A 13089-nucleotide genomic window follows, 5' to 3' on the forward strand; every position below is an offset into this window, starting at 1 on the left:
GATTGTCTTTTTTTTATACATCTAGAAACATTTTAGTATCGCTGATCAGAGGAAAAGAAAAAGCTCCCAATACCATTTGTAGGCGAGTCCTGTAGTTTGTTTAATAAAAAAACTTCAGGCAATTGTGGACAATAGTCACTAGCAGTGGTCATTTATCTTTCACTTGCATATGCCCTTCCAGATAGTGACAGCAGGGCACATTCACTTTTAATAATTTCCTCTCAACATGAATAGGTTAGTGTTTTAAAAACACAAAAAGGTTAAGTAAAGAGATGTCAAAGCAGTTTTCAATTACTTTAATTGGTCAGAAACAATAGTTTCAAAGAATTCACACTTTAAATACATTATATTTTATCCAGTATCATTCTTTTAGGATCATCAATAGAGAAACTCCTTCTCCATACAAGCAGGAAACCTTTCATAATACTGAAAGTACATCAATACCAAGCAGTAGGCTGCAACAAAACAAAATTGCACAATTGTTCATATAGTACAGCAGACAAACCATACAGATTTGAGCTCTTTAACTGAACATTAACTTAGGACAGAATATATTCTTTAATTATTAATCACACAAACACATGATGCATAAATATCTCCTTATTAAACAAGTTACAAAAATACTGGTACTCTTGTTCTGTTTCCCCATAGGTTTGCATTATTTGGCAAGGACAGACTCCTATGAAAAGAAAAAACAAAAACATGGAAACCGAAGATTGAAAGTAGCATTCAGTATGGACTGTTAACTGCATTTGTTTGAATTTGAGGTGGTAGACTGAGCAGTACATTAAGCCAAGTTAATCGCTGCATGACTAGAGATTCAGGGTCTCAATGCAGACCAGCTGAAATTGGTAAACAAGCAATAGATTTAACAAGCACACACACTTAAATAGCTAATTCATGCCAGAAAGTCAACATGCGATGAAGGAAGATCCATAGCATTACAGAAATGTAGAACATGGTCTGGCAAAAGCAGGACCATGTAATTGTTTCATGAGTCACATCAGGTTACTCCATTTGGACTTCTTGATGAAGTTAACCAGAGGCTTGTGTTCCACAGAAAGATTGGCAAATAATTCATCTGAAGTAACTGAAAGGATTGGCATTGCACTTCCACATTACGAAGGCTTGGTCAAACATTCAGAGGCATCTGGAGAAGTAGGTTTAGTTTTACAAACACTTGTTCATTTCTGGCACATTTCATAAAGGAAAAAACCTAGGGGAGATGAAACATATGAAAAGTTAAAGCCAATTAAAAGTACACACACACGGTATATGACCCATCTAGCCCATGAAACGTTGCCCTTTTCAGAGATAATGGACATCCAGTGCCATGCTTAAAGTAAATCTAAATGCAAAAATTTAGGACTGAAACTAATGCAGCCACCACATCCATTTTCACCTAGTGATTATGGCAGTAACCTTCCTCGTTCTAGTATGACAATGCTCAATCATTAACCCTCCAGTATCAGAACAGAAATTAGACCAAACCTTCATCCTTTTGTTTAAGATGGGCAGGGTCCTGTTGTCCTCAGAAATACACAAACCGTGCAGCACAGGAACCATTACCCAACAAGATTCGACACCTTTTTTGGCCGAAAAAGCTGTGCATATCTGGTTTCTCTCATCCCTGATGAGTGCTCTGGGCTTCCGACAGAGCAGTGTCCAGCAGGGAGAAGAGAAAAAGTGTCAGGAGGCTGAGCAGGGCAGGAAGGAGAGCGCCATCAGATGTCCTCTTCCTGCACCGCCCTTTTTCCCATACCGCTTGCTCAGCCTCCTGTGACATCGAGTCATGGAGAGCGGAATACAAGCGCCCAGCTGATTGAGTGTTTGTAAACGGAGGACATGGTATGTTTAGTGTATCCTTAATTATGAACGAACAGGAAGTGAATTCACTTCCTGTGAATTAATGGATTGTGGACATAGTAACTCTTACTATTACTATATCCACAATGAAATGGACAGGAGCACTCAGTATATAGAGTGTTTTTGTTCAGAACAGGGGCTCAAAAAAAAAGTCCATTACCTAATTTTTATATTGCAGAAGAGACATATCAGGGGTCTGTTGCCACAAAACACAACAGAAAAAAAAAGGAGTTGATTAGCAATTCTTGATCTGACATTTTATTTTCGGTTTGAAAATTCCATTTCTGTGCACCGCTAACAAAACCTTTTCAATGACATAGTAGACAAATAGAGCAAATAGGTTTAAGGTTTACATACCCCTTACATTTAGAATATTCTCCTTTGCTTAGACTATATACCTACCAAAGAGCTTTTAACAGAACTGGCGGGACTTCCATCCTTGTTGGGCGGCTTCAGATGGAGGATACCAACGCATCTGGAAATCAATTGCACATGATTAGATTAACATGTGAAGGCAGGCATGGGCTGCAAATTGTTGAATACCCACTGTCTTGTGGTTGTACAGTAAAATCATATGCACAGATAAACATCGTTACCCTAAATTCAAAGCAGCTCCCCATCAGCATAAATAATGCTTAAAAGGTTTATTAAATGCAAGCTGCATACACTTGGTCACTTGTCTTCTAACAGCATGGTGAAATAAAAAAAGGAGTTTTTGAACCACCGCATTTAAAGCTGAATGCTGGAATTTTTTTACTACCCATTTTGTTCCCAATATCTGCAGCAGTGCACCCCAAGGGTTAACCGTTTCTTGCATCCAGGGTTAGAGGTATAACCTGCAATACCTGCCTTATTTCTGTGGCAGACTTCCACCACACTGCAATCAGCCCCTGAAGACTCTGGCACACCAGCCAGCTGATGCACTGAAATGCTCACATACAATGCTCACATACAATGCTCACATACAATGCTCACATACAATGCAGGATCAACAGTCCCGTGCTGTATGTGATGGGCCCTCCCACAACCCTGAGCATCCAAAAAGGCAAGGTGCCCAGGGGGTGAAGAGTAAGGCAAGTATTACAGCCAATTTATGTGCCCAGACTTGGAACAGTTAGCCCTTGTAATGCATCTGGCCAATTCCATCTTTGCTGGATTTGGTGCAGACACCTTGGGGATCTTGAGCAGCGATTTTTTTTGCCTTATGGTGTGTTGCTGTATCTTAGAAGTGGGCCGTCTCCAGGTAAGCATGCCTTCAATTTATAAATTGCCATTTATGCCCCAGGGACAACACTTTAGAGGTTCCTTGATGGAGCTTTACATGCAATAAAAAGACCCGTTTTTACCTAAAATCTAGGTGAACCAATACTGGAGCAGACATCTGGAGCAGTTGGGCACAGCAACCAATCAGCTTCTTTCATTTTCAAATCTTAACTGAAAAGACTGATGGTTTCCATGGGCACTGCTCCAGATTTTGGTCTGCTTCAGTTTTGATAAAATCCCCTCTATGTATTTTGTGGCAACTAGTTTGAAAGTGTGCTAGGGAATTCTTGCATTAACTTTGTATATTGCCCTTACCATGTGCATCTTTTTTTTTTACTAGTTTTAGTGAGAGGCCATTCTTGCTGTGCTAAGCTCCTGCCACAAGAAAAAGTCTGCACAATGTACCATTGGCTTTTATATTATAGAATACGCTTTGAGTACTGCACTGAAAACACGGATCTGTATTGAGTGGCAAGATCTGAGGTGCTGCCATATTCCATGCCACAGAAAGTGCTGTCTTTTTGGCTAGGTCCAGACTGATTTTGATGCACCAGCCATACTTCTAACAAAATGATCCACAAATCAAAAAGCTATATTGCATGTAAAACAGGCTTTAGCAACAAGTCATGCTAATAGTCCATCTTTAACAAGAATCTTCCAGGCCACACGTGTTTAACCCCCTGACATGTTCTCACAATCTTTCCGTGCTTCCCACTGCAAACAGCCCATGTGGAATTCATTTCATGTAGCATCTTAGTGGGAACAGGAAAACCTCATTTGTCAGACAACGTAATGCTCTTTCCCCTGGAAATATTCAGTCTTTTGAACGACTGTTCAAAGTTATACTACTAAAAACTTGAGACCTTTCAGGACAAAAAAAAACAAAAAACTCTTAATCATTTTTTGCAGGCAGCATTGCTTGACTTTAACACATCAGGCCTTCCAGGACTATTCTGTAGGGATTGGACTAGTGTCAAAGCATTTCAGAATATGTTTATAGCTATAAAGTTGTCGATCAATTGGCTAAGACTGTTTCCAACGGACTAGATGCATAACCCACTTGAAAGCTCTAACCCTGGAGAGAGGTTTGTTAAAATTAGTATATTACACAAGTATCCGATAGCCATTTTCAGACAGATGTTTTTTGTTCCGTCTGTTTGTGGCAAGAAGCAGGGGGAGGGAACAGAAGATAACATTCCATTGCCAAGCAGCATAATTTCTGGAGCAAGTCTACGTCAGGGGTGAAGATACAAATTTAGACTTTGTTTTTGCTGTCAGAGGTCAGGACAGCACTTACCAAGCAGTTAGAAATATTTCTGACTTTCCAATAGCTTGAAAAATCTGAGACTAGAATCCCTTCTTGCAGACCATTTTGCTCAGGGCCCAGGCTGCTGACAAGCCTTTCTCTTATACACAAGTATACATGCATTATACGTTTCTTTCATCAATCAAGCTAGCATTGATTTTAATAAATCTGAAAGCTTAAGCAGTAAAAAGGTGAAGACCGATCAGCCACTAGATGCAGTTCAGTGGCTCAATGCATTCTTCTTTCTGGATTTGTCTTCAGTGTGAAGTCCCCTTCTCACAGGCTGATCAGGACCCATTTACAGATCCCCGCCTGATCAGAGGATAACGGATCAGAAATCACTGCTGTGATGTGCGTCTGTCCAGTTTCGTCCTCCCATCTTGCAACAGAGAACTAAAAAACTGCTGAACCTTATGTTAAGTCTGATGTAAACAGATGTATCTACATCAGATTACCCCCCAATCCAACATTATCAGGTCCAGCAAAACTGAACACTAGCCAAGTGTTCCAACCTTTAAGTTGTTACTGCCATTTAATCTCCAATCTGAGTTCTGCGTTCTATTTCTCCAGGGACAATAGTAGAAATTGTTATCAAAGATGGGAATTCTAATTTTGGGACAGTCACTGAATGGTTCATGTTAGAGGAATGCAAAAACTATAAAAACAGGAAAAATCTTCCATCAGACTCACCAATTCAGGTGGAAGTTCAGCTTATAAGTGCAATATTGCTACAAAAACACTTGGCAACCAGGACCACTGATTTTAGAAGTGGTATAATTGAGCAGTGATATGCGGTGCCTTCAATGCTGGGTGAAGCAATCCCCAGCTGTGCCCCACCAAATCTGGAAGGGAGGAACCTTACTAGTGAGGCATCAATATCAATGTCCTCTTTTGATTGGACAGCTTAGACCAATGGCGCTTTATCATTGGTCCAGACCATCCAGCGCTCAGGCCTCCAACAGTAGAGGCTGTGACACCTCTTACCTCACTTTTGTTAGGTTACACAAGCCGTGGGGAAACTCGCTGCTGTGTAAATTATATGGCAAAAGCTGGATGCAGCGCTGCCTGTAAACAGGCAGTGCTCCGTCCATGACAGCTTACACAGCGGGGAGGCTTTCCCTGCTGCGTAACCTGCTAGAAGCCGATCTGAATGAAGAAAAAGCCGTCAGCTTCAGACTTTAAGCAGACTGTTTACCTCCATACTAGGCGAGGCTCTGCCTCAGAGGTTCGGTCAGCTGAGGCTCAGTCATTGAGAGCATTAACTTATGTTCAGAGTTAACAGGAGTTCAAAGTGCAGCTTCCTGTTGTCAAGGATGATTCAGGACACTGAATTAGGGTATACACCGGTAGAATTTCAAACATTAAATATGAAAAATCTCATCTGACCGTTTGATAATCCCATCAGACACTTTTAATTTAGTTTTGATTTAACATCTGATTTTCAACTGAATGAAGTTCCCCAAACAAACCACATTCACCGTTAGAATTTCGTTCGATCAAGAAAGTTTCCCAACATGCTCCGACTTTGTTACTGCAGTGAAAGTGGTCAATTTATCCCATCAACCAATAGAAAGTTGGACATATGAAATTCTAATTGTGTATACCCTACTTTAGACCTTTTATAAACTGAAAAAATCGAGTCCATGTCCCCTGAGGAGGTGGACAGAGCACAATACAGTATATAAAACAGCATTGTACCAGGGTGATTTATGGCAATAGAAGAATTCACAGGACTACTACAAATTCTAACACACTTTATAGCTGCCTACCATAGGTTTTCCACATTTTAGCAAAACATGTGAATGAACTACTTGATTTACAAAATTCAGTTATTCATACTAACCAGATTTGTCCAGAAGGTAATTTTCTTATTAGGCAAAGGGGTTGGGGCTTTTGACACGAAGTTAGTGCCTCTTTACTCCTTTATCAAGTAATGCTCTGTTTTTACTTTCTTGTCCAGATCAGTGAGCAAAGCATCCACATTTATGATTACCAGTAGTTCATATTTTCAACAGTACTTTTGAAACGTTACATTGTGAATGGGTTCTGAAGTCCCATATTCAAGTTTCATAACTGAAAATTCAGTTACATTCAAAACTTTAGTGTCAATGCTTGGCAACTAAGTGCAAGATTGCAGAGCCAGCTTCACCCTTCGAGTGCATGGGTACCTTGAGTATTTTGGTAAGAAACCAGATTAGGTATTATCACTCAGCCAGATGATTCTGCTTTAAATGGTTTAACAGGAAAGTCACTTAGTGATATAATGTTTAACTACATAAAGCACACTAGTAAACCATTTACTTTGGTTTCACAAACTGAGTGCCGAAATATTATGTTCGACTCAAACAGTGCAAAGTATTACTGGCATGCTGTATAGACAGCATGGCTGCTCATCACTACAGTCAATTACTAGAAAATTATATCTGGTAATACAGCTCACCATGTGACCCTCTGCTTTTAGAAAGAGCCAGGGAACCTAGCTAGAAAGGACAGCTAAAAAAGTCGAGAACTACACTTGCCTCCTTGTTGTAATTTGTGCATTATGGCTCTGAAATCTGCAAGGAATGCAGCTATTCTGTGCAATTCTATAAATTAAGGTTTCAAATGGAAGTCCATGGGCCAGTTTCCATTTTCTATTCCTAAATACAAAAACTAAAAGTAGAGTACATACAGGCCTAAGCCAAATGGTACTGATGTTCTCCCTGCACAATTATTGTAAAGTCATAACTTGGCAAGGACAACAGAAGTAAAACTAACATTTTGGATCAGAAGGTAGGCAACCTCTGCACTCTAGCCGTGATGAAACCGAAAATCCCATCGCCTCCACAAGCTATGCAATGGCTTTAAGGAACTGTAGTTTCCCCACCCCTGCTTTAGTTAAAAAAAAAAAAACACACCACAAGGACAGACTACAGACATGGGCAGAGCAAAGAACCAGAATTGAGGAGGCAGCACACAGCCAGTCAGGACTATTTTTCAAAAATGCTTGTCCTTTTCTAAACATTTATAGGAGGAACAGCAGATGACCGATGTGTGCTGCCGTTTTCAGTATCCAATCACTAGGCTAAGTGGGCATGTGTCCAAACTTTACTGCTCAGCTCCAGCCAAGGTCACCAACCAGCTACACTGACGAAGGGGCTATAGATCACAAGTGAAATATTTGGTAAGTACTAAAAAGACAGATGAATTTGACTTTAACCATTTCCCAAAAGTTTAAAGCTTAACTTCAGATGACTGCTGAGCTATTGAAAATGAATTTGCCAACAGGCTTGTATGTAGAAGACCAGATGTACTGCATTATAGGTGAAAAGGTCACCATTATGTTATTTGTCTAGAAACTACCCTAGGTCAGGGCTTTTAGCATATGCCATGAGGCATACGACTATGGCTGTTCAGAATATTTGAAAATGTTCTGAATTGCATTAAGTCCCTTTTATTACTAGAAAATAAACCAAGGAGAATGCTCACCTGTGCATGAAGTGCTGCTGCAGCTGCAGCTGCTGCTGGGTATGTAAAAGCAGCATGTGGAATTGCTGGTGCCAACTCAGTAGTGTACAGTGGATAGGGAGACCAGGCTTCTGGTGAGGCTGGGATAAGTGCAGCTCCTGTTAGGTCATCTGTAATAAGGTTGTCATACAATCAGGAAACTAATTTAAACTAGTCATATGCTATACAATGTTTATTTTCATGCTGTAGCCAGTTTAAAAAGTGAACTGCATTTTACACAACTTGACTCAATGGGTACCTTTGCCCAGTTCGGTCCAGGTTCAATTACCAAGTGAGATTTTAAAGTTTGAGTTAAAAAAGGCAGCACAAAAACAATACCCAAACTTAGTTTACACAGATTACATAATACAAGAAAATACACGCTCCCATCGCTTATCCTAGGATACTGCTTAACTGAAGCAAAATGTTGCCCCCTCACCCACAATCCCACCCTATACAGAAAACTTACATGGATCTCGTGCAATGAAATGTGCTCCAAGTGCAGGGTGGAGGTTTGTGGGATTAGGTGTAGCCATTAGTTTGTTCTTGGCCATTTTTGTGTTGGCCTTGGCAAACTCTAGCCTTAAGGTCTGTGGGTTCTCTGGATCAAATCTGATACCCTAGGGAAAGCAAAAGGTCATAAGAAATCCATATCCCACTCTAAATCTGCATTTGCTAGATAGCATACCTTCCTATACAATTTAAATTTACACCAGTTATGAAGTTATACAGGATGTACTAGGGTTGCACAGATACCACGTACAGTATAAGTAAGAGTACATGTACCAATACTTTTGAGCTCCAAGACTAGACTAGAGAAAAATTCAAAATTAGGAGGCAGCTGTCATGTGTAAGGAGCACATGGAGCTCCTGGGATTTGCACATCTGTTTTAATGTATGATTTTGTTTTAATAAATATAAATAAAGGGATGCACAGATACCAGTTTTGAGAGTATGAGTACTGGTACTTGCAGAGTACTGATACGTTTATTGTCATGTGACAGTTTTTCTAAAACAATACAGACTAATAGTTTCAGGACAGCGGTGGAGCGCCAGTGACCGGTCTCAGCTGCCACCTCGAACCCTGGTAGTTCATGAAAATGCCAAGTATCGGCACTGGTACGCGAAAAGTATCTGTGCATCCCTAGGATGTACAATAAATCAGAAGATTAAAAGTTGGGACATGCAACAAAACCACACACTTATGGTGTAGTTACCTCAACACTACACTATGTAGGCGCGTGATCTATCTGCACTTTAGAGTTTTGCTTTTTAAAGATGGTTAAACAGGACTTGCATCCTTGGAGTTATTAATTTTGATAGATTCTGTGCAGAACAGACTGGAGGAGGGTGAGTGCACTGCACATGTACACCATTGCAGGAGAAGGCTCAACAGGCAATGCAAGGACAGGGCAGATCTTTGCCTACATGTAAAAAGTTTATTTTTTTTAAAAGCAATGTAGCAGAGTAGTAAAGGGTTAAAAAATCAATTTTTTTTGCCATCTATCCAACTGGTGAGATTTCTCTTCTAGTCCTGGAGACCATAAATCTCTCCAGAGAAAGCCAAATTCCCACCAAGAGTGATCACAGAACAGGTCTCCATAGGAGGTTTATCACATTGCTTTGGTGACAAATTCCCCCCCCTTCACTGGCCCATCTGGATGACGACTGTCACAAGGGGTGAATCTCCCCCAGCACAAGCGCCACTGCATACACGCAACATTTGCAGGACTGCAAATAGCATAAAAGACTGCTGCTTATACCAAGAGGGAAGCTTGGGTATAGTGTAGAGCTTCATAACTTATGAAAATGGTCTACACTAGTAGAAATCTGTACTCACATTTAAGGCATTCTTTGCAGCTTCAGCGCCAGCTCTGTTGTCAAAGGTAACAAAGCCTACAGGCTGCAGAAAACAGAACACATTAGAAGACAGCCTGTCAGTGAACATTGATGCACCACAGCCTGAATAAGCAGTTACCTGTTTTGATGTTAACTTGATCAGTGATCCTTCATAACCCTAAAACAGAAAAAATGAAAAGAAATGGCTTTAAGAGGTAGGTGAAGCATGTGGTGTTATTGCAGCGTTGGAGTGGATGTGCTGGATACTAGGAAAGGGTAATCTGCACAGCTAATTAGGGACAGCAGTGACAAGCTGCAGAGGGGCTGTAATTGCACCCTCTGCCATGGGGTGGTGCTGTGGTCCCAAGTAGCAGAACTGAAGTGGTACCCATATCTCCCAGCAGTGCCTAAGGCTGTGCTCTGTCAGTGTGGAATTTGTGCATATGCTGTGCAATTTTTTTTGAAGGATGAGATTACAAGTAAATTGACATGGGCATACAGACTTTAAAATGCCAGATTACACACCCTGTGAGTTAACTTTACTTAAAAAAAATAAAAAAAAAATAAAAAAAAACAGTGTCAAGTTCAGCAGCAGGACATTAAGCAGCAACAATGAAGTACATTTTAAAGTGTAAAATCCAAGTCAATTTTGCCCATCATTTGATCTATGATCAGTGGCAGAGTGGTGGAATCTGAAATTGTACCTTTCACTGTAGTTAGACCAGTTCAGGCAAAGGAGGGAAAAGAAAAATAAACCAGTTACCTCTTTAGAACTAAGGGCTTTTTACCACCCAGCATATTACTTCCCACCTGATAAGATTCTCTCCCAGAGACACAAGGAACCAGATGCACTTTATGTTAAGCTGCAGGATAGACTCTACACTCTACACGTTAGATAACACACTGATAAATCAACATTTTCCCATGTTCTTCAGAATTTCAAGACAATCTAAAGTTTCAAGATCATAAAAATTTAAGGTAACGTTTCCTAAAATAAAATACTATAGTGAAAAGCAACAACATTTCCAAAAAAATGGATTCATGAAGAGCACACATCTTGCTACAGCCAGTATCCTAACATGCATAGTTTTCACAATTGACAATACCAGGCCAGATACAGATTTTTGTAGTTTGAAGGCAAAACATGTTATGATCCTGATAGCTGCATAAAGAGATCATAGGAAACCAAAGTTACACAACGTCCTACTTTTGGCATCATTGATAAGAGACCCCATTAGGTTTTTATTGCTGTGTCACAAATGAAGGGTTTTGCTCATATTCTGTCCTGGGTGTCATGGGACAGAAATCTAACGTGTAATTGAACAAGAGTAAGTGTGTTTCTTCCAAAGGAGATGCTAGGTCCAGATACAAAATTTAAAGCAGGAATTTGCCCTCAATTTGGAAATGTCTACTTAATGTGTAGAAGACAGGAAGTATAGAAACAAAACACAGCACTAAAAACCAGAGAGACTGGACCTCTCCACCACACAAAACGTTTTGGCTGCAATTCCTCTTAAATATTTATGCATAATAAAAAAAATAAAAAAAAACGCACAAAAGTAAGGCTATACAATTGTACAAGGAAAGAGCAAGCCATTAGGATTCCATAGTCAAATAGTATATTAGAACTGTTATCTTACCTTGAATGGTCGGAACAACAAATAAAGTTCCCTTGGTTTGATGTCTATAGGTAGGCCGCTGACGAAGAGGGTACGGACCTGCAATTTAGGATGAAAGTGTTAAAGCAAATTTAGCTTGATTAATCTGCAAATCATAAGTGCAAATCTTTCACATGCTACACGTTCCAAAACTAGTACAGTAATACCTTGGTTTACGAGCATAATTTGTTCCGGAATCATGTTTGTAATCCAAAAACACTCATATCAAAGCGAATTTCCCCATAGGAAATTAAGACTATTCGTTCTACAACCCAAAAATATTCATATAAAAGTGATTTTCTACAGTATATTATAGTACAGTATTGTAAAGAAAAATAAACCAATTACCGGTACCTTCCTGGCTGGTGTAAAGGGGACGAGAGGATGATTATTGTGTAGGACGACTTTCACTATCACTAACTGAATCACTGCCATCTCGACTCAATGGAAAAATTTTAATCTAGTTAAAACCTATCCAATGTGACATTGCATGGTCGTTAGACTTATCGCTCGCACTGCTACAGACTTATTCAGCTGTGTTTTTCTACAAAATTTTGCTCTTATTGCAAGACATTGCTTGTATATCAAGGCAACATTTTTCAGAAATGTTTGCTCGTCTTGCAACACTCTCAAACCAAGGTATTACTGTATAAAAGTATTAGATAGCAGGCAGCTACAGTTTGTCTGATAACAGGCATCCTTTATTGCATTACTCCCTGGGGTTTTTCCAGGGCCGGAGCTAGGTTTCCTGCCTACACAGGCAAGGTGCATTTTTTGCAGTATTTAGTGCAGGGTCATTGCACAGTTTACAGAACACAGACAGTTACATCAATCCTTATATCCTGGAAAAGTTGGAGAACTATGGGGTTAAGGCTTTTCCCCCATAGTCCTCCTTAGGGTTAACTCGCGGTATACTAAGACGCTGCAGCAGATCGACAATTATGTCTGGATCCACCCAGCTGCGTGACTAGCTGGCTCTGCCTATCTAGAGGCAGAGCCAGCTGTACCCACCCCCTCCCATTCCACCAGTCAGCGCTGGCGGAGGGGAATCCAGCCCCTCCCCTGTCACAGCAGAGAGCCGTGACAGGATCGAGAGGTGAGTGAACGCCAGCATGTGTTCGCTCACCTACCGATCTACTGAGCCGACCTGTGACAGGCTCATTGTCACAGGTCGGCTAGAACTATGAGGTGAGTGAAAAGCACTCCTCAGTTCTCCTTTAAGGATCTAATTTCCAACTACCACAAGTGATTGTTTAGAAGGATTCTGACACTTTACCAAGGGAGGAAGGATGAATAAGAAGAAAGCGCATACTTCATGCCGATCTTGTGATGTGGGAACCAAATGCAGTATCCAGAGCTGCAATGTAATTCTATCAAGGTTTCTTACAGGTGATCTACATAGCTCACCACAATTTACTGGAATTTATGCATAGAGTTGAATTTTCATTGTGTTTGCAAGGATTGCCTCTGGGTGCTCCAAACCATAATCCAATCCTTTTTTTAATTTGTTGTTCGGGCCCTAAATAGGGATGTCCAGATACCAGTTCTGATACTTGGCATTTTCATGAGCACTACCAGGGTTGCAGTTGGGACCTGGCACTCCATCACTGTCCTGAAATCATTGGTCTATTGTTTTAGAAAAACAGTCACAACAAAAATTCATCGGTACTT

The 13089-nt window shown here is 40.4% G+C and overlaps 1 protein-coding gene across 1 annotated transcript in view; it reads right to left on the bottom strand.

The window, feature by feature from the left end:
• Positions 1-278: 278 nt before the first annotated feature.
• Positions 279-13089, bottom strand: part of RBPMS2 (RNA binding protein with multiple splicing 2) — a 31148-nt gene continuing 18337 nt past the window's right edge. The window contains exons 2-8 of the mRNA XM_018571755.1: positions 11401-11478; positions 9900-9938; positions 9762-9824; positions 8391-8541; positions 7904-8052; positions 2267-2341; positions 279-1212 (exon numbers count right to left, since the gene is read on the bottom strand). Of these exons, the coding sequence (XP_018427257.1) occupies positions 2279-2341; positions 7904-8052; positions 8391-8541; positions 9762-9824; positions 9900-9938; positions 11401-11478 (543 nt within the window). The 3' untranslated portion in view covers positions 279-1212; positions 2267-2278. The remainder of the gene's footprint in view (positions 1213-2266; positions 2342-7903; positions 8053-8390; positions 8542-9761; positions 9825-9899; positions 9939-11400; positions 11479-13089) is intronic.

Source organism: Nanorana parkeri, unplaced genomic scaffold (assembly GCF_000935625.1).
Source record: "Nanorana parkeri isolate BGI_ZX_2015 unplaced genomic scaffold, ASM93562v1 scaffold1827, whole genome shotgun sequence".
Classification (NCBI taxonomy): Eukaryota; Metazoa; Chordata; class Amphibia; order Anura; family Dicroglossidae; genus Nanorana; species Nanorana parkeri.